The 22,496-nt window shown below is 47.0% G+C and overlaps 1 protein-coding gene across 1 annotated transcript in view; it reads left to right on the forward strand.

Annotated features, from left to right (window-relative positions):
- Positions 1–15,330: 15,330 nt before the first annotated feature.
- The window catches only part of PDIA5 (protein disulfide isomerase family A member 5), an 89,136-nt gene continuing 81,970 nt past the window's right edge, over positions 15,331–22,496 (forward strand). Inside the window, exon 1 of the mRNA XM_022567174.2 lies at positions 15,331–15,486. Within this exon, the coding sequence (XP_022422882.2) occupies positions 15,439–15,486 (48 nt within the window). The 5' untranslated portion in view covers positions 15,331–15,438. The remainder of the gene's footprint in view (positions 15,487–22,496) is intronic.

Below are 22,496 nucleotides of genomic sequence, written 5' to 3' on the forward strand. Positions count from 1 at the left end.
AAACTCCTCTAAAAATGTATATCAACGTAAAATGGAATGGACACCAACAAAGATGGTGATGGCCAATATTTACTCCATTTTATTAATCAATTTATTAATTTTATACATTGTATAAATTAGATGTATTATATATAATAATGTTGTTATATTGTATCAATTTTATAAATTATAGAAATTCTAGAAATTATGAAAGAAGCTAACCATTATTGACTCCATTTTACAGATGAAGACTGAGCCCAACAGAGGTAAGGGAACCTGCCTAAAGCCACACCAAGAGTAAGGGGAGCCAGGCCCAGCTGGACAGGGTGACTCAGAGTCCTCCAGCTCTGCCACTGCCCATACCACTTTCCAAGAGCAGCGCAATTCTCAGAGAACATGTTGAATCATAGTTAAGCAGTAGGAGATTTCCGACTGCAGGATGGGGCAGTTAGAGTGATGGTTTCAGAGGTGGCTTTGATAGGGAAGGATGCAGGATCATTAAGTGAAGAATGAACCTAAGGGCTATGTTCATCTGATGAAAAATCAATCAAGCCACACTTCTGAGTTGTGCACTTTTTTGTATGTAGGTTATGCTTCGATAAAAATTAAATTGAAACGAATGAGCCAACAAACAGTCCCTGGTGCTCCTGGTGCTGTCTTATACAGAAGGATGACTGGTTAATTCTTCTCCCCCGTGGGGTGGGGAGATGGCAGGTTTTGGCTTTTCTGGAAACTCTCCCTGCTTCTCAGCATCCTCCACACTGCCACCGAGCTGTCATCCTGAAATAAAGGCCCAATCAGGTCCTCCTCTGCCTACAGTTCCTCATTAGCTTCTTGTGTCCTCCAGAATAAACCCCAGATTCCTTGGCAAAACCGGCCATGTTTTGTGCCTAACCAACTTTCCAATCTAATCTTTCAGAGGAGACGAGGCATAAGACCCTGGGTTCTACCATCTCCTGGCTATGTGACTTGGGCAAGTCACTGAACCTTATCTGTAAAACAAGAGTGATGGTAGTGTACAGAGATCATGGTGGAGATAGCAGAGATTATGCACGTGGAATGCATAAAACAGTGTCGGGCTCCCAATTACTGCTCGGTAAATGTTTGCTATCACTTCTCATTTTTCACTTGACTACCCAGACACAGTAGGTTATTTCCCCACTATTCTCTGATTCCTTATTGCTCTCTCACCACCCCTAAATTTTCTTTACTTATCCCAGTTCTCCTCTCTGAAGAATAGCTCAGCTGTCACTCCTCCAGTGGAGCTCCTTCTGGCCCCCTCCACCCTACTTCCAATGGGGGACTTCTCAATCCTCTCTCACACTCTCATGATGCTTTTTTTTTTTTTTTTTTTTTTTTGTGGTACGCGGGCCTCTCACTTCTGTGGCCTCTCCCATTGCGGAGCACAGGCTCCGGACGCGCAGGCTCAGCGGCCATGGCTCACGGGCCCAGCCGCTCCGCGGCATGTGGGATCTTCCCGGACCGGGGCACGAACCCGTGTCCCCTGCATCGGCAGGCGGACTCTCAACCACTGCGCCACCAGGGAAGCCCTCTCATGATGCTTTGTCTGTGCTTCCACTAGAGCACTAATGCTGTGGTACCTGCCGTTAGTGCTTTCATAGGGGCCCTTCTCACTCGCTTAGGGTAAACATCTTCTTGCTCATCTCCAGGAACCTCCCAGCGACTGGCACTCTGCGTGTTGGAGTGGACAATGTCTGAGATGTTTGTGCAGCAGGTGAGCCAACATCCCAGCCCTTTCTCTGAGGCATGCCCACTGTCCCCAGCAGTTATTTTGGGCAGTGTGACTCCTTGTCCCCACTGTCCCCTCCAGCAGCTGTTGATAGGACCAGGGATGAGCAACTGACCCAAGCTGGGCTGATCAGAATGTTTGGTCCTAGGAGTTAGAAATGGAGGGGACACTTACTGTTGGTCTGCCCCAGTACTGCCCCAAATCTGTTATGAGTTGAATTGTGTGTTCCCACCCCACCCCTACTAAAAAGTAATGTCGAAGCCCCAGTCCCCAGTACCTGTGAATGTGACCTTATTTGAAAATAGAGTCTGTGCAGAGGATTAAAATGAGGTCATCGGTGTGAGCCCTAATCTAAAACACTGGTGTCCTGGGGCTTTGCTGGTGGTCCAGTGGTTAAGACTGCACGCTTCCAGTGCAGGGGGTGCGGGTTCAATCCCTGGTCGGGGAACTAAGATCCCACATGCCGCGTGGCCAATAAAATAACTAAATAAATAAAGGGAAATTAAAAAAACAAACAAACACCGGTGTCCTTATAAGAAGAGGAAATCAAGACACAGAGACAGATACATACAAAGGAAAGATGTGAAGACACAGGAGAACCTGCATCTGCAAGCCAAGGAAGGCCTAAGGCTACCAAAAGTGAGGAGGGAAGCGTGGAACAGATTCTCCCTTGCAGCTCACAGAAGAAGCCACCCTGCCTACCTCTTGACTTCAGACTTCTACACTCCAGAGCCGAGACAATGAACTTCAGTTCTAAGTTACCCAGTCTGCAGGACTTCGTTAAGGCAGCCCTAGAAAACTAACATACACTCCTTTGGTTGAACTTCTGCTCCTGTCTCAAGCATATGGTTCAAGAAGAGGGAACCTCCTCTCGTCTTCCCTTGCTGTGCTGTCGCCATCATCATTACTGCTGACACAGAGCCTACTTTGTGGCAGGCTCTATTCTAAGCGCTCTAAATTTAATCTTAATAACAACCTCTGAGATGGGTCCTGTTGTTATCCTTATTTTACAGACAAAGAAGCTGAGGCACAGAGAGGTTACGTGCCAAGAGTCACACAGCTAATATGTGACAGAGCCAGGATTTAAGCCCAGGCAGTCTTATTCCAGAGTCTATGCTTTCTGCTCTACCCTTATCTAGTGCCCCTCCCGCCTAACCCATGGATGGAGACATGCCCCAAGCTGGATCAGTTAGAGCCCACTCTAAGAATTTTTCTTGAATTAGAATTTGTGGAGAAGAGCCAACCTTCTCAGGTGGCAAGATTAATCAGGTGTCGTTAGTGTCCTTTAACATGTGGAAGGAGCGGGTCTACCTTAAGCAAAGGACACTCACAGGCATACGTGGGAAATGGAGAGATAAGTGACATTCAGTCCCTGTAACCTTCTGTCCAGAAGGCCTTGCCCCAGCCTGCCCTTTCCAAGGCTTGTTTATCAGAGCCCATAAATTACACTTTTGCCCAAGCTAGTTGTGTTGGGTGTCCATTATTTGCAAGCAGACGATTCCTGACTGGCACACAGGCAAACTGGAAACGGGGACTGAAAGACTCCATTTCCACTGGGGACTGGTCTCTTTAGTGCCTTGGCTCCCGTGAGGCAGGCATCTTCTGCAAGGGGCTGAGTACCCGGGAGAGCTGGGGTCTGCAGGGGAGGTAGAGGAGCAGATGCTAAGAAAGGCGGAGTGCGGATGGAGAGAGAGCACATGGAGTCCTAAGAGTTTTTCAGGTCTGAGGCTTGGCTGCATTCCTGCCTGTGGGTTCTGTGAGATCTCCCCGTAGCCATGTCATCAGCTCGCATTTTCAGTTTAAACCGACACATGTTGGTTTCAGTAGGTTGTATGCAAAGAATCATAAATAATTCACATGCAGCTGGTACTTAATACTGTTGAATATAATAGAAGGTTTCTAAGTGAAATGATAGGATAAGGACTGTTCCTTAGGAATACTGCTCTGGAGGCTGTATGTAGGAACAATTCCTTTTGGGGAACATGGATGGGAAGCAGAGATAATAATAGAGAGGTGCCCGCAGAGGCCAGTCTGAGAGGTGAGTAGAGCCTGAGTGACTGGAGAGAGATGTGGGGAATACCAAGGGAAGGGATGCGGTGGCCTCAGCCTCTGAGGGGATGGGGCAGTAAAGGAGAAGGACCTGTCAAAGGGGATGGGAGTTTAAGCCTGGTTTCCAGAAGGAAGGATGGTACCATTAATAGAAGGAGGGCAGTCAGGAGAGAAGATGAGTGGCTCTCAAACATTGACATTGAGCTGAGGTGCCAGTGACAGAAATAATAATTAGGTTCAGGAGAGGAGCCGGCTGTAGAAGCAGAGGCTGGGGGTGGGTCACTGTCAGCTGAGGGCTGGAGCCGCCAGCGATGCCAAGGCAGCTGGAGGAGAGCACAGAGGAAGAAAAGGCAGCAGGCTCCTTACTCAGCAAGTGAGAGAATGAAAACCAGAGAAGGAGCAGTCAGGAGGTAGGGCAGAAACACAGCATGGGCAAAGTTGAGGAAACTGAGGAAGGAGATGGTTTCCACAAAAGAGGACGAGATCACAGGAAACCTATAAGGGAGCAGGGAGTGGATGATGAGGGGAGAAGGCGGACGGCAAGGCTTGCAGGAGAGGTGGGCTGGAAGTAATTGAGTGCCACTGTGGTCTGCAGCTGCGTTTGCCTTCTCAGGGAGTGGTGAGGCTGATTTTGCAGCTAGGAAGATGTTTGGACAGCCTGCTTGAGTGAGGAAGGTGAAAGCTCCAGGAAATAAGCTGGGTAGGCTGGTGAGATCATGAGAAACCCAAATCTGAACTACCCTGCCTGATAAAGGGGGAGGGTGAGAGGCTGGGGCTGTGGATTGGGGTTGAGGGCGAAGATGTGAAGAAGTGGTTCCAGTCATGGCTCTTGGTTGTAAACAACAGAAACTGGCTAATCTATGTAGAAATAGAAATTACTGGAAGGCTTTTCGGTGGCTCACAGAATCTGGAAGTATAATAGCTATTTATGCTCCATAACAAATTATGCCCCCAAAAAGCAATGCACATTTATTATCTCCTGGTTTCTATGGATCAGGCATTTGGGAGCAGCTCAGGTGGGGCCTCCGTTAGCTGAAGTTTGACTGGGGCTGGGGAGCTGCTTTCAAGACGGCTCACTTGCTTGGATGTTGGCAGGAAAACTCAATACTTCGCTGGCTATTGGTAGGAAGCTTTTTTTCCCTTATATATGGGCTTTTCCATGAGACTGCCTGAATGTCCTTATGGCATTGGAGCTGGCCTCCCCCAGAGTGAGGGATCCAAGCAAGAGTGTAAGGAGGAAGCTGCGATGTCTTTCATGACCCAGTCTTGCAAGTCACACATTGTCACTTCTACCATATTCTATTCATGAAAAGAGAGTCACTAAGTCTAGCCCATCCTCAGGGGAAGGGGAATTAAGTCCCAGCTCTTGAAGAGCAGAGTATCCAAAGATTTGTGGACGTATTTTTAAATGAAAACCATTATAGGACAGTTGGAGGATTAGACTTGAAAAACAGGCTGGAAGCTGAATATCCAGGACCCCAGCCAAGGTCACACCAAGGAACACCCGGTTAGGGGTGGATACTGTGGGACCTGCTGCCCAAGCATGGGTCCTCCTCTTATAAATATTCCCTGCTTTTTTGTAGCACTTGCTCCAAAGACAAAGTCACTGGCTTAAGCTGCTGATTGGCTGATTTGGATCACAGAGCCCACACTCTGCCTGCAATACGGCCTTTGGGGCTTCTGTAATATGATGCAGGACCTGACTCTCACCAAGACCTACGTAGTTGCAGATCCCCCAAACACACACACCCCATAAGAGCAATGCCCATCACAGAAAGACTCCTGTCTGATTCTCCAATGGGGATCCAATAATTCAATTCTGACACCAACTCTCAGAGTTAGCATAAACCCCATAGCTTAAGGGCTCAGTCCCATAAGACTGCCCCCATTTCAGATACCAGTCAAAAATGGAGTCCCCAGGAGACCCACAATTCTGCCTGGCTGACTAAAAATTTGGCGGTTCCCACAATCACCCTCAGGTTTGCTAATTCACTAGAATGCAGGAAAACACGGTACTTACATTTACTAGCTTATTATAAAGGGTACCACTCTGGCACAGCCTAATGGGCACGGTATTTATGGGGAGGGCACAGAGCTTCCACGTCCTCTCCAGGTACACCAACCTCCCAGCACATCAATGTGTTTGCCAATTCGGAAATCTTATTGTTCAAGAGTTTTTATATCTCAGTCTCCAGCTTGCTACCCCTCCCTGGAGCTAATCAGGTGTTTGGTCTTTATACGGACAGGTCCTATTCAGAAGCTTTCTAAGGGTTCCACCCTGAGTCACTCATTAGCATAAACTCAGGTGTAGTCCAAAGAGGCTCTTTGGGAATAAAAAAATGCACTCCCGTCACCACTCAGGAAATTCCAAGAGTTTCAGGAACTCTGTGCCAGAAACCCAAGACAGGTGATGCAACAGATTGGTGGGGGGGGGGGGATGGTGGGGGACGGGGTGGTGGTGGTGGTGGGTGGTGGGCAGGGACTCAGGAGAAGCCTTAGCCAGAGGAGTTCCCCGGGATGGAGTGCTGCGGGCTTTTAGTATTTATTCCATTTAGGTCATTTGCCATCTGTGGTGTTGCCTAGTAGTTGCGTGGTGATGTAACTGTCCTCTGTAATCAATAAATCCTTCAATAAAACTCTGCTATATCCTTGTGTTTGTGCTTGCCTTGGAGAATCAAAGGCAAGGGGGCTGCATCATGTTCATGTCAGCACAGGGTGGAGAGAAACCAAAGTGCCAGTGAGATTCAAATGCTTCAGTGGAAACCAGACATTGGAGTTCTTATCTTTGACACTTCCCAGAATCCCATCCTGGATTGTTCCAGGGACTCTTCAGAGGTATTTGGCGGAAGAAGGTGTTGGGTTTCCCATCACATGTGGGACGAGATTTTGAGTCATTTACGTGTGACTATCAACAGAAGGGTGAGCCCACAAGGTAGAGGATGAGAGGACATCCTGGCTTTTGACACTTGGCTTTAAATACAAACTTGAAGTCGTTAGTAATGTGAATACTATTATTAAGGGAGAAAATGGTATCATCTAAGGTCAACTCTGGATTTAGTTTTAGCAAGCCAAATTTTTTTTTTAATGAGCTCGAGCCTGGGGCCCTGTAGTTGAAGCCATTTAGAGAGCTAAATCCTGAGAAAAAAAGGTGAAGGTGAAAAACATACAGAGACATCAGGGATATGGCCCTCTAGGAGACCTGACCAGAACAAAGAAGTGAAAAGCACAACTTCAGGCTGCCATGGTCTCACTCCGGGGGTCCAGGCCAGGGGGACATGGCTAGGTAGAGTGCTGGAGGCTTAGGGGGAACACAGTCACATGGGGAAGATGACTGTTCTAAGTGAAGGCCAAGGGGTTGGCTTGGGGGGTCTCAGGTTTAAGCATCCTTCTAGCTGGAGCCAGGACAGACAGGTGGAAAGGGGTGTGTGAGACAGGTGGAAGAGTTAAGGATCAATGCCGGAGAGGACAAGCAGGAAGTGCTCTTACTGAGTTGAGGACTGGGCTTTTTAACGTGATGTTTTCTTAATGAAATGTCAGAGGGAGGCCCTGCAATGAGTCTATGATGAATGTTCAATCAATGCCCAATAATGAGTTATTAATTATTATTCAATAACCAAGCACACTCTTTCCAGGCCTGCCGTAGAAACAAGGGGCTGACAGAGACACCCTTAAGCTGTCTATTCTATACCCCTGTTTTTATTTTCATTTATTTATTTATTTTTAATAAATTTATTTTATTTATTTATTTTTGGCTGTGTTGGGTCTTCGTTGCTGCACACGGGCTTTCTCTAGTTGCTGCGAGCAGGGGCTACTCTTGGTTGCGGTGTGCAGGCTTCTCATTGCAGTGGCTCCTCTTGTTGCGGGGCACAGGCTCTAGGTGCGCGGGCTTCAGTAGCTGTGGCATGTGTATTCAGTAGTTGTGGTGCACGGGCTTAGTTGCTCTGCGGCATGTGGGATCTTCCCAGACCAGGGCTCGAACCCATGTCCCCTGCATTGGCAGGTGGATTCTTAACCACTGCGCCACCAGGGAAGCCCTACACCCCTGTTTTCAGAAGGATGTACTCTAACCCAGATCTCTGAGGATTCTTTTTTTGGTCTTAAAATAACTTGGCCTGTTCTGCTGTTTGTCCATATTAATGTTGAGAAGGTTTCCCTTCTGCCTTGTCAAGCCCTCTTGTTAAAGTTTATTTTAAACATTTAAGGAGCTCCTACTATGTGCTGGGCACTGGCCTGACCACTGGGGGACACAAAGAAAAACAAGGTAAACCAGATGCAGTCTTTGTTCTTAAGAGTTCATATCTAGGAACCTAAAAAAATGGTACAAATGAACTTATTTACAGAACAGAAATAGAGTCACATGTAGAAAACAAACTTATGGTTACCAGAAGGGGAAGGGGGGAGATAAACTTGGAGATTTGGACAGACATATACACACTACTATATATAAAATAGATAACTAATAAGGACCTACTGTATAGCACAGGGAACCCTACTCAGTACTGTATATGGGAAAAGAATCTAAAGAAAGAGTGGATATATGTATATGTATAACTGATTCACTTTTTTGTACAGCAGAAACTAACACAACATTGTAAATCAACTATACTCCAGTAAAAATTAATTAAAAAATAAAAAGAGTTCACATCTAGTGTGTGTGTGTTGAGATGCAGGGGTTAGGGTGGTTGAGGAACTAGACACTAGAGGAAATTATATTATGAACAGGGCTATCAAAGAAGAGAGACATATTTATCCAGTACAAATGCAAGCTAGATATTTTGCATATATAATCTCATTTAATCCTCAGTATAGCCCAATGGGGAAAGTACTATTATTATCCCCATTTTACAGAATGGGGATCTGAAGTCATGTGACTTCTCTAAGGCCACACAGCTAGTAAGTGGCAGAGACAGGACTCAAACCCATGCCTTTCTAAGGTCACAGCTCATATTCTTTTGTGTGTGTGTGTGTGTGTTTGTGTGTGTGTGTGGTAAAATATATACAACATAAAATTTACCATTTTAACCATCTTTTTTTAAAAGCTGAAGTCTTTTTTTTACTTTATTTTGAAATTTTCACATTTTCTTTTTTATAATTTAAAATTTTTTTAAATTGTGGTAAAATATACATAACAAAATTTACCATCTTAACTATTTTAAAATGTACATTCTAGAATGTTAAGTACATTTTCAACCAATTGATTGATTGTTGTGCAACCAATCTCTACAACTCTTTTCATCTTTTAAAACTGAAACTCTGTATCCATTAAATAACAACTCCCCATCCCCACCCTGCAGCCCGACTCCTGGCAACTATCACTCTGCTTTCTGTTTCCATGAATTTGACTACTCTAGGTATCTCATATAAGAGGTCTCATACAGTATTTGTCATCTTGGAGACTGGTTTATTTCACTTATAATGTTCTCAAGATTCATCTATATTGTAGCACGTGTCAGAATTTCCTTATTGTTTAAGGTCGAATGTATGTATATACTGCATTTTATTTATCCATTTATCTGTTGATGGACACTTGGGTGGCTTCCACCTTTGGCTACTGTGCTGCTCTGAACATGAGCGTACAAATATCTCTTTGAGACCCTACTTTCAATTCTTTCGGGTATATACCCAGAAGTGGTATTGCTGGTTCATATGGTAGTTTTATTTTTAATTTTTTGAGGAATCATCATACTGTTTTCCACAGCTGCGGAACCATTTTGCATTCCCACCAAGAGAGCATAAGTGTTCAAGTTTCTCCACATCCTCGCCAACACTTGATTTTTTCTGGGTTGGTTTGTTTGTTCTTTTATAGTAGCCACCCTAATGGATGTGAGGAGGTAGCTCATTGTGGTTTTGATTTGCATTTCCCTGATGATTAGTAATGTTGAACATCTTTTCATATGCTTGTTGGCCATTTGCATATCTTCTTTGGAGAAATGTGTATCGAAGTTCTCCAGACATTGGAGCTCTTATCTTTGACACTTCCCAGAATCCCATCCTGGATTGTTCCAGGGATGGAACATTTTTAAATTTTTAAATCAGGCTGGTTTTTGTTGTTGTTGAGTTGTAGGAGTTCTTTTTATATTCTGGATATTTACCCCTGTCAAAAAAATCCAGAAAGCTTTACTTGATATGAATATTTTATCGAAGGAGAAATAAACTGATCAGGGAGAAATAAACTAAACAGGGAGACTTTAGAAGTTTGCTTTCAGCAGTTATGGCTCAGTTTATAAAGCATGAATGAGGGGTACATTGTTTTCTGTTGTTGACTGGTTCCTAGAAACTCATGTTCCTTTTCATTGCATTAGCTTGTTTGTTTGTAACTAATTAGCTAGGAAGCCATACGATCACACTGACATGAAGAAAGTTTAAGCTTTGTTTTTGGGAAAATCAGGACAGTCTTAAGTTTTGGTTATGTGACTATGAGTGTTGTGTCTCTGAGTATATTCAAACTGTGGTCTCTGTTTTGGTTTTCTTCAGTGCCTCTTATTGGATATATGATTTGCAAATATTTTCTCCTATTGTGTGGACTGCCTTTTCACTCTGTTAATTGTGTCCTTTGACGTGTAGACGTTTTTAATTTTGATGTAGTCCAGTTAATCTATTTTTACTTTTGTTGCCTGTGCTTTTGGTTTCATATCCAAGAAATCATTGCCAAATCCAGTGTCATGTCATGAAGCTTTCCCTCTATGTTTTCTTCTAAGAGTTTTATACTTTGGGCTCTTACATTTAGGTCTGTGACCGATTTGAGTTAATTTTTGTATATGGTGTGAGGTAAGGGTCCAACTTCAATCTTTTGTGTGTGGAGATCTGGTTTGCCCAGCATCATTTGTTGAGAAGACGATCCTCCATCTTAAAACATTTTAAAGTCCACAGTTCAGTGGTACTAAGTACATTTATATGGTAGGGCAACTAACCCCACTCTCCATCTCCAGAACTTTTTCATCATCCTACTGAAATTCTATAACTATTAAACACAAACTCCTCATTTCCCTCTCCCCTCAAGCCCTGGAAACCACTGTTTTACTTTCTGTCTCTATGAATTTGTCATGGTCCATGATCTTAAGGACCACATTCCACACAGGAAAGTGTGGGAGCACAGAGAAGGGACACTTAGCCCTGGACTGCTGGGGGTGTTGGTGGGAAAATGATGAGTATCAGAAGAAGCTTTTGGAGGAGGGGATGCCCAAGCTGGGTGGGTATCAGCCAAGTGGGAGTACGGGTGTAGCGGCATGCCAGCAGACTTGATGAACAGAGGCAAAGGCTTGTGAGCAGCACGGGGTGTTCTGGTGGGACTAGGTGCTCGCCCAGGTGTAGGGATTACTAATGATTTCCCAGCTGTCTCTTCTTTAGTATTCTCCTCTCCTTCCACCTTCCCTACTCAGAGCTGACTTCTCTTTCTCTCCATCTCATTCCTCCTCTTTTTTTAAAAAAAAACTGTGAACTTCCTACTCAAATATAAGTTAAGGACAGCATAACCCATGAATGTGTGTGATGAATTTTTACAGAGTTAACATACCCAGGTACCCTGTACTCGGGTGGAGGAGAAGAACCTCAGCACCACAAGAGACCCCTTCCTGTGAGTACCCACACCCTTCCCTCAAAGGTAACCACGATCCTGACTTCTAACAAAACAGAGACCTTTTGCCCTTTTCGTAGCTTATGTAAGTGGAATTATACAGAACATATTCTTTTGTGTTTGGACGTAACATTCCTCCCATTTTGTTCTGGCCAATTCTCCTCCATGCTTGAATGTCAGAACACGGTCATTGTGCTGGTCCTCATCTCAGTTCAGATGATGGAGAGGAACTGGCTACACAAATATAAGGTGGCGTCACAATTCACCATAAACCGCAGGACGAGAAGTTTCTCTGGCCGGGCCCCGTGGGGCTGCTGCTGGAGAATGGATGGTTCCCATCGAGGGCTGTAATGGAGGAGGGACAGCACTTGCCCTGTGCTATTCTCCTAATATTTCAAAGAGAGTGAAGCTTAGAATCGTTAAACATTCCCAGAAGGGCCATAAATCTCATTTTAGCTAGTTTCAATTTCAGGATGAAATGGCTTGTTTTCTTGGCAATTTTTATTTTTCCCTCTCAGTCCCCTGCCCTCTGGTTCTCTGGCTCATAGACCCATGGCTTCCTTCCTTCCTTCCTCTCCTGGACTCTTTCCCTTTCGGCAGTTAATTTCTGCAGAGTTCAGCCCTCCTCTGGATCCAGGAGTTTTAGCCAGTCTTGGACTCAGGAGATACATACAAGAGTTACAAGGGATCCTGAAGATTAGCTGATTCACTCTAACCTTCATTTTTTGAACTTTAAAAAAATCAAGATATGATTTACATACAGTAAAGTGTACAAATCTTAGCATACAGCTCAACTAATTCAGCTCAATTAATAAATTAATTTTTATACATGTAGACTCATGTAACCATCATTTAATCAAGATCTAGAACATTTCTCGCACCCAGGGGTTTGGTCCTATTTCTTCCCAGTTGATCTCTCCTCCTCCCCGCCCCCACCACGGGAACCCCCATTTTCCTTCTATCACCATAGATTACGCTTACCTGTTCTTGAACTTCAGATAAATGGAATCATACAGTATGTGCTTTTTTGTGTCTGGCTACTTTTGTTCAACATCAGGGTTTTGAGATTCATCCATGTTCTTGTATATATCTGTAGTTCGTTCTTTTTTGTTGCAGAATAGGATATCATTTACTTATTTACTTTTACAAGGACATTTGGATTGTTTTCAGTTTAGCCACTGTATTAGTTTTCTAGGGCTGTCATCACAAAGTACCATAGAAGGAGTGGTTTAGACAACATAAATTTACTTTCTCACAATTCTGGAGGCTAGAAGTCCAAGATCAAGGTATCAGCAGGGTTGATTTCTTCTGAGGACCTCTCTCCTTGACTTGTAGCTGGCCATCTTCTCTTTGTGTCTTCACACAGTCTTTCCTTTTCTTTGTGTGTCCTCATGTCCTCTTTTTATAAGGACACCAGTCATATTGGATTAGGGCTCATCCCAATGGCTTCATTCAACTTAATTACTTCTTAAGGCCTTATCTCCAAATATAGTCACATTCTAAGGTACTGGGGGTTAGGACATCAATATATGAACTTGTGGGGGAGTAGGCACAATTAAGCCCTACTATGAATAAAGCGGCTATGAACATTTTGGTACATATTTTATACATATACTGTTGTCCAAAGTGGACGAACCAATTTACACTCCCATCATCAATGCATGGGAGTACAGGTGCTCTATATCTTTACCAGCCACTTCATTTTACAGATGAGAAACAGAAGGAATTCCCTGGTGGTCCAATGGTTGGGACTCTGCGCTTTCACTGCCGAGGGCCGGGGTTCCATTCCTGGCCTGGCGCAGAGTCACCAAAAAAAAACAGAGAGGAGGAGCTGAAAGGCCCACTTTCCCATATGCCGATCATGAGCTTGAGGATGCAGAGCATGCAGAGGAAGCCCTGTCTCCCGCCTGATTCAGGAATTTCTGAAACTCTCCAAGACATCACTTCATTCAATCAGCTAGTTATCAAAAAGAACTCTGAGAACCACCTGAGGCTCAGGTCCTATGCTAGGCTCTGCAGTTAGGTGGCTAACAAGAGAGACATGAACCTACGTTCCACTTGTAGCAGGAGACCATGGACACACCAACTAGATGAGTAGTGGCAGATTGTGGCAAGGGCTGGCAAGGAATCAGCAGAATCTGAGCTAGAGGATAAGGGGTTTGGGGGTGGAGATCCTTTAGATGGGTTGCTCCAAGGGCCTTTCTGAGGATGTACATGTAGGAGAGCCCTGAAGGGATTAGAAGGTGGCAGTCAGACCAAGGACCAGGGAGAGTGTTAAGGCAGAGAGGATAGGAAAAGTACTAGCCCTGAAGTAGGAACAGCTCTGATGGTGGGGGATGGGCAGGAAATGATGGTTTGTGTAACTGGAGCCAAGTGGACAGCATAGGGGAGAAGCAGGAGATGAAGTCTAGAGGCCAGGCGCAGACCATGCATGGCTCACAGGTCATGGGGAAGTGTTTGGATTTCATTTTATGGGCAATGGGAAACCATTGGAAGGTTTCAAGGAAATGGCTAACAAAATCCGACTGATATTAACAACTGCATTGTAGGGGGTGCAAGGAGGAAGGAGCAGGCAAATGGAAGGCGCAGTCTTGCCCTTGAGTGGCTGAGACATGTCAGTGACTTAGACTTGGGAGGTGGCAGAAGAGTTATATTTTGGAGGTAAAACTGACAGGATGTGGTGATGGGTTGGATGGGCCTGTTGAGAAGTGAGGATGAATCAAGGATGACTTCTAGGTTTTGAGCTTGGAACCTCCAGACAGTGAGCAAAGATCTTCCAGCTATAATCTATCAATCCTAGACTGTGCACTTCCTTGTCCATCTCACTACTATATATCTTGAGCCTCAGGATGTAGTAGGTATTTAATAAAAATTCTTGAATGAATAACTGATTCCACACATGAATGTTTTAGCACAAGGAATGGATTCAATGATGGTTTTTTTCTTTTAAAATTTTTTTTATTGAGATAAAGTTCACATAACATAAAAGTAACCATTTTAAAGTGTACAATTCAGTGGCACTTAGTATCTTCACTATGTTGTGCAATCATCGTTTCTGTCTTTTTCCAAAATATTTTCTTCCTTCCCAAGGAGATCTTGTACCCACTGAGCAGTCACTCCCCAATTCCTCCTCCCCCCAGCCCCAGGCAATCACTACTCTGCTTTCTGTCACTATGAATTTGCCTATTTCTGGATGGTTCATATAAATGTAATCATACAATATGCATACTTTTGTGTCTGGCTCCATTCTTAGCATAATATTTTCGAGTTTCATCCACATTGTTGCATACATCAGTAGTTCATTCCTTTTAATGACTGAATAATATCCCACTGTATGAATATATCACATTTTGTTTATCCATTTATCTCTCAATAGACACTTGGGTTGTTTCCACCTCTTGGCTATTGTGAATAATGCTGCTATGAACATTTGTGTACAAGTATCTGTTTGAATACCTGTTTTCAAGTCTTTTGCCCAGGAATGGAATTGTTGGGTTATAAGGTCATCTCTGTTCAACTTTTTGAGGAAATGTCAAACTGTTTTCCAACAGCTCAATACAGTTTTCTGAATGAAAAAAAGAAACAGTAGGAGGGAGGCAGGGACGACGGCTTTTCCTATCCTCCACAAGCAGCACCGGACTCTGCCATTTCCAGGCTGTGTGATCTGGGTCATATTAAGTTCTCTGGGCCGCCACCTCATCCTCAAAGTGTGGAAAATAAAACTTACCTGAGCTGAAGGAGATCTTGTTTCTAAAGTTCTAGGCACAGAGCAAGCCCCCCAAATTAACTGCTTTCCCTTACTCTTTGACCCTGACCATGTCGCACTCCACTCAGACTTCTACCTGGCCTGGGGGCCAAGTTCACACGCGCGGACCCCTGCTCAGCCATGCTGCAAACTACAACTCCCAGCACGCACTTCTCCCCGGCAGGCTCTGCCAGCGCGGTGCGCATGCTTTGACAGACGTGGCACCGGGAACTCGGAGGCGGGGAGCGGCTGGGAAGTGGCGGCGGTGACTGCCCCCGGCGGAGCTGCGGTCGCGGGAGCCCGAGTGGGGACCAGAACCGGCCGTGGGCAGCTGCGGCGGGGATGGCGCGGGTCGTGCCGGCGTGGTTGCTGCTGCTGCTGGCGGTCTGGGTGAGGCTGTGGCGCTGGGGTCCGGGCCGGGACGGCACGTGCGCCGGCGAGGGTCCGAGGTCCCTGCTCCCGGCCCTCCCGGGACGTGCGGGGAGATAGATGCCTCCGGGCGCCTGGTTGGGGGCGTGCGTGCCGAGCAGGCGGGGACCCGGTGGCTGCGGGGGAGGCAGCGGGGCGGTCGCCGTGCACTCCCAGCGGGGTGCTCCGGGGCTCAAAGGTCGAAAGGAGCCCGGGGTGGGGGACCCCGGGGGCGCTGGGCGATACCTCGCGGGGGTGGGGGGTTTGCGCCGCGGACACAACTTTGCAGGGGCGCAGGTCAGGGGCGGCCGCGGGCTAGGGCCGGACGCCGGCGGCTTGCGGGGGTGCTGTACCCCAGACTCCGGGCCCTGCACCTGTGTGAGTACGGGGTAAGAAGGGGGTGGGTGCTTGCCACCAGCACTGCCGGAAACCTTGTTCTGGAGCCAGCCACCTAGTTCTTGGTTTCGGCTCTGAGCAGCCGCGAACCTCCAGTCACCACGTGGATCTCCGCCAGCCGGCCAGGCTTGGCGGGGCCGGGTGGGGTCACCGCGGGGGAGTTAAGCTCCTTCACCCAACTGAGGCTGGCTGGAACCTCAGCCACTTTCTGGCTTGTGACGCGGCCTATCGTTTAATGTACCTGACTTAATCTTCTCATCCATGAAATGGGGACGCTTTAAATACCACTCTAACAAGGTTGCCAGGAGGGTCGGGTGAGAAATCAGAGGACGTAGCTCTAAACTGCAAAACCGTACAGGAGTGGAGAAGGGGTGGGCCAGGGTGATGGGAGTGCAGGCTCTCCGGAGGAGTTTGCTACCCTTGTGGGGTGGGGGAGGAATGCCGCAGGGCATCCCTGACAGAGGTTGGAATGGGTGTGTCCACAGCACCCAGGGCCCCGGGTTTGGCCTTGGTGTTGCTGTGGGTGTGTGATAGGATAATACGGCCTCCTTCCACACCTCTAGTATAACTTCTGGTCTGCCTTATTTTAGGACAATCTTGGCTCCTTTTTTACCTGAAGTTCCTGAAGGGAACCTCCTGCTGCTGGCACTGTCTCCAACCCAGATTTTACAGGTTTTTTCTTTTGGGTGTGGCGAGGATGCTGGATGAAACGTGAGGAGAAAAAAATGGAGTGTGGCTTGAGTTGCTTTAAATACTTCCATCTCTCAGTACCCTGACCTTCTGGGTTCGCCAGTGAGGAGTGGCCCTGTATTTTCTAGTTGTATGAAAATGGGTGGGAAAGGAAGGTCCTTGCCCCTCTAGATCTGACCATTCTCTTGGAGAGAAACGAGGCTGGAGTGGGGCAGTGTCACTTCCCCGAATCTAGGTGTGTTTGATCTGTTTGTATTCTGTTCCTGCTGCCGGTTGGTCTGGGCTGGTTTCTAGGCCAGGCAGGACTGCTGGACTGTGCAGAGGGGGCCATCTCCAGTGCCACCCGCTATCAGGTCTTTGCACTTGGGCTGTTTTAGGAGGTCCTACTTTCCTCTCTTCTTCCCCTTTCCTCTCCCTCCTGTGAAAATAAAAGGCTTGAGACTCAGACCAGAAAGAAGTTTCATTCAGCAAATATTTATTTTTCAACTCCATTGTTTGGCTGGCACTGGGTTGGATTTTGGGCAGGGAGCAAAACACACATTGTTCCTGCCCTCTGGTGTTGCCCTGCGTTGGGCAGGGGAGTCAGTCCTGTGAGCAGATAAAGACAGAACAGTGAGTGCTGATACTTGAAGTTCTGGGAGCACCCCTGAAGGGGAGCCATACATTAATTTAGAGGGAGGTCACCCATGACTTTCCTAAGGGATGGGTTGAGCCCTCAGGAGGGGCTGTGGGAGTCCTCTAGGCAATTGAGGTCTGCTGATGCCCCCCACCTGGAGGTGTGGAGAGTGGGTAGGTTTGCTGAGAGCCCTAGAACCTGGGAGGCCTCAACAAGGAATTGACATCTTCTCCTTTCCCCAAGCCCAAGATTGACTTAGCAGGTGTGAGCCTGAGGTGTAGGGTCAGTGATGAGTGGCGGGTGGACACCAGGGTGGGCCTTTGTAAATATAAACTCTACGTCCATCTGATAAGGGTTCCGAAGCTCCTGGGAGTGGATTGGGTTTCTTTGTCCACTCAGTATTTACTGGGGGCAGATACGCGCAGAGCACTGGGCTGTGACCCAAGAGATACAGAGAAGTGTAAAGGGGTCTACAGAGATTAATGGGCAGGGTTGTACACCCACCACGTTTTTTGCAATAGCAAAAATATGGAAGTGGCTTAAATGCTTAACAACGGCAGCATGTTTAAGTGATTTCTGGCCCTATCCATACCACGGAAAGTAATGTTTATAAAGAATATTGGTATTTACTACAATGCTGGGTTTATTATCAAAATATGTTTTGATGCTATGAAGAATATCTAAGGACATGGAGAAGTGTTTGAGTGTGATAAATAGGGGAAAAGCAGGATACAAAACTGAATCCCAGGGTGGCTGAAGATAGCTACAAAAGTGTTTGAGGGATTAGCAGTGCATCAAAATGTTTACAGTGATTGTTCCGGAAGGTGGAGTTGTGGGTGACTTTTGCCTACTTCTTTGCTTATGCTTTTTAGGTACTTCCCAAGTTTTCTATATGAATGTGCATTAGTTTTTGATCAGAAAAAGTTAGTAAAGGAACTTTTAAAAAAGTTTCTTTGGGGACTCGCAGCCTTCCACACTCTGGGGTGGAAACAGCGCTAGTCAACACTTGGGACAGGTTAGTTCCAGCCCTTCCAGGCTGGGTGTCTCTGCCCTGGGCCTGCGGCTGGGGAGGCCAGGCTGCCCTGTCCCTACCCCTGCAGCCGACTGCCCCTTCCTGCTGTCCCACTCAGCTCCTTCCTGCAGCTGACCCTTCCCCAGGGCCATCCATGCTGATTGTTGTATAGTCTCCATCCAGAGCTCGCTCAGAGTGGAGTAATGTCAGAGCTAGAGAGGACTCAGCCTCACCCAGCTCAAGGGTTCCATCGTCAGGCTGAGGCCTGGAGCTGGGCTGTGATGAAGTTTGCACCGGTTCACGGACAAATTGGAAAAATAACAATGGTGAATGGCTTTTTTTTTTTCATGATTCCAAATATTTCCGGTTTAAAAACTTCATTTCTCTGACACGGTGTCCATATTGAGGGAGTGCATGTGGGGGGTGGGGTGGGGTGGAGGAGTGGTTTATAATGTCCTTTTGAAAAAAATGAAAGCAGTGATAGTATATTGTGATTTTTTTTAAAAGCCTTTAATTGATAAAATTTATTTTAAAATATATATGTAATACACACTATATATTTTTAAACATATACTTTAAATACATGTTTAAAAATATATCCTGCCAATCTGTGAGCTTCAGAGGTCTGAGAGCTACTGACCTAACTCAGCTCCCTGATTATAAAAGAGAAAAGTGAGGTTTTGAGAGGGAAGGGACTCACCCACTTGAGGCCGCCTAGTTTGTAAAGACAGAGTGGGGATGGGAGCCAGGCCCCTGAATGACACATCAGCGTTCTTCCCCCTCCATCTCTGTCGTGCCAGCTCCCACCTGCTTCCCTCCTCCCAAGCCACTGCTCAGGCCTCTGCCCCAGAGGGTGGCGTGAAGCTCAGAACTTGATGGCGCAGTGGGTAGGGGTGCAGGAAGCAGCAGATGTTTGCCCTGTTCTCTCCTGCAGAGCTTTTAATGTACACGTATTTAGGCTCTACACCTCTATATATTTAATAGGCTTTTGTGGGCTGGCATGAGAGCCTAATTGCCATTGATAATGCTGCTTGGAACCTGGAGTGCACTTTTCCCACAGAAGTAAACACATTACAGAGGAAGTTTTAAAACAGAACTGGCACACGAGTTGGAATGACTGAGTGCCGTAGGAGTGGCAAACACAGTGCTGTGGATTCGGGCCAGGGTCATGCTCTGGGGCACCAAGGGGCCAGAGAAGGGCCGCAGCTCATGCCTCACAAGGAAGGCAGACTCTGAGCTCTGTGACAGCGGGGATCCTCCCTGTCCCAGCACCTCGCCCAGACCTGGCGTGCAGTCACCCCCAGTCTGTGTTTGGTTGAAGGAATTAGTGTTGCAGGCAGGGAAGGCAAGACAGAAACGTGGGCAATGAGGAGTGATGGGCCGGGCTGGATGGAAGGGAGGATTTGAGTGTGGGGTTGGGGAAACGAGGCTGGAAAAGTGAATTGGAAAGAATCTTAAATGCCTGACAAAGCTTTTGGGACTTGATTCTTTAGGCAATGGAGAGATATGATGAAAACGGCCCTTTTAATAACAAGAGCAGTTACGCCACAGTGGAGGGTTGGGTTGGAGCGGGAGAGACTGGATTAATTTTCCCAAAACAACACTTTCTTCCTCTTACTTTCTTCTCTGTTATCTACAAGATGTAGTCCAGTGCGATGGTATAGAAAGAACATGGGCTTTTAGCCAGCTAGACACTCAGGAGCTATGTGACCTTGGGCCCTGACTGTTTTCTTGTTGTCAGTGGTGGTAATGATATCCATCTTGCAAAGCTGAAAGGATCAGAAATAATACAGGAAGCACCCAGCACACTGTGTGGCACGTGGACGTGCCCAATAAATAGGAGCCACAGCAGTCACCTCAGATCGTTGGAGAAGGGGCGCCCGGAAGCCAGTGAAGGGCCAGAGCGGGTGTGAGCGGAGGCTGCGAGACATGGCTGGGGAGCCCATGCAGCCAGGACTCTCCCCGTCACAGTCCCCTGGAGCTGAGCTCCTGATGGCTCCTTGCCCCTCTGCACTGGGCCGCTGCAGAGCCTCTGGATGGGTGTGTGTGTGTGTGTGTGTGTGTGTGTGTGTGTGTGCGCGTGTGCGCGCGGGCACGCGTGCATGCGGACAGAGGAACTGAGGATTTAAGTGCTCTGTGTTTCCCCTTTCTTCTGAAAGTGGATCCTCTCTTGAGAATGGAGATACCAACCACACCGCCTCCCTGGAAGGTATGCCCCAGCTTTGTGGTTTTGTTCTGTGGGGCTCTTGTGTCTCCCTTGGTGATTGTGGTAGGTTTTGGAGGCTAAATGACAGTGGACCAGAGAGTGCGCATGGGGTGTAGGAGAGCCTAAGTTCTCCTACGTTGCTGGACTTCCATGGTTTACTTGCCCCCCCGCTTCCTTTTCCCCCTAGGGAAACCTGGTGTCCTAGGTTTCAGTGGGAGAGGGAAGGAGCTCTGTTCCTCCTGCCTGGCCCATCCTGTGGCCCTGACCCAGGCCTCTGGCTACCCATTTGACCTGGCAACGAGAATTAGAAGACCCCTGGTACATTTGTAGAGGGCTTTAGAGTTTGCAAAGCATTTCCACATATTTCACACCTGTGTAGTTTTGAGTCCCACATGAGCTGGGTGAGGTAAGCTGGTTGAGTACTGTTACCCCAAAAGAGGGATGAGTAGGTTGACAGAGCAGGAAGAGAGAGACCATTGATGGTCGTGGCCTGGAAGGGGAGGACATAGGCAGATGAGTGGGTCGCCTGAATGTTTGAGCAGCCTCCTTGGCAGGTGCTATTTTCTGAAATCGCAGCACCAGCCATTTACCTGGGGAGCCCATGAACCTTGCTCTTTAGCTCCCTGATGGCCTGAGTAGGGGCCATAGCCAGGCCCTCACTGACCATCCTTCCTGCCCTTCTCATCACCCTCCTGCATGGCTCTAGATAGCTGTCCCCTCTGACCACCTACGTCCAACAGGGCCTCTTTCCGCACACCAGTTTATGACCACTTCTAAATGATTAGCTTTGCAGTCATGCAGTGCGGGGGAGTCGGGGTTAAACACTCAGGAGTATGGGATTATAATAGCCTTTTTGCGTCTTTTTATCCCCCAAGGTCATACTGAGCCCCCAGGTGGATGTGCGCTCTGTTCCCAGATGGCCTGATGGTGAGCTTGTGCCCCGCTTCAGAGTTCCCCACTCCTCACAGCTGGCTGGGGCAGGGGTAGAGAATCCATCGCCCCAAAGAATCCCACCATTTGTCTAACCCCTTGGCTCGAGCAGATGTCTTTAATTCGTGAGCAGATCCTTTAATCCTTCGCGTGGAAGGTATTAATGGAGATCTAGGTCGAGGGCCTTACATTGGGGCTTAAAACATTAGGGTGATCTAGCTTCTGAGCCAAGATGTGGGCTTGGCTGGAAAGCTCTGTTATAGGGCCAAGTAGGGCAGGCTCCCGAGGAACAAGCAGGTTTGCTGTCACCAAGGGGTCTGACCCGCTGGGTCCTGGGCAGAGTGTTGTACATGCTCCTCATTTCAAAGAAACATGGACCACTGTCTGCATGTTGCACGTGTCACAGATGTTCATTTACTCCACAGATCTTTCTTTTTTGTTGGTGTTTTGTTTGTTTTTAATTAATTAATTAATTTATTTATCTTTGGCTGCGTTGGGTCCTCGTTGCTGCATGCGGGCTTTCTCTAGTTGCGGCGAGCGGGGGCTACTCTTCCTGCGGTGCGCAGGCTTCTCATTGCGTTGACTTCTCTTATCGCGGAGCACGGGTTCTAGACGCGCTGGCTTCAGTAGTTGTGGCACGTGGGCTCAGTAGTTGTGGCTCACGGGCTCAAGAGCACAGGCTCAGTAGCTGTGGTGCACGGGCTTAGTTGCTCCACTGCATGTGGAATCTTCCCAGACCAGGGCTCCAATCCGTGTCCCCTGCATTGGCAGGCGGATTCTTAACCACTGTGCCAACAGGGAAACCCCCTTTTTTTTTGTTTTTAACAGATACTTCTTGAGAGTATTTTATGAGCCAGACATACTATACCAAGGCATTTGGGACAAAATATAACTAAGATGGACACCATCCCTTCCTCCCATTGCCTAGTGAGAGAGCCACTAATTTATTATTTAATTCAGCTAGTAAGTGCTGGAAGGAGGAAGATAAGGTGGTAAGAGAATGTGTAACAGGGGTCCCTATCCTACTGCAGGGAGTCAGGAACGGCCTCTCTGAAGACTTATGGACCCTTTCTTAGAAAAATGTTTTTAAATGTATAAAACAGAATGCATAGGATTACAAAAGAAACCAGTGATATTGAAAT

The sequence above is a fragment of the Delphinapterus leucas genome, chromosome 4 (genome assembly GCF_059928025.1).
Source record: "Delphinapterus leucas isolate spDelLeu-1000000601 "Yukka" chromosome 4, BTC_Dleu_Yukka2, whole genome shotgun sequence".
Classification (NCBI taxonomy): Eukaryota; Metazoa; Chordata; class Mammalia; order Artiodactyla; family Monodontidae; genus Delphinapterus; species Delphinapterus leucas.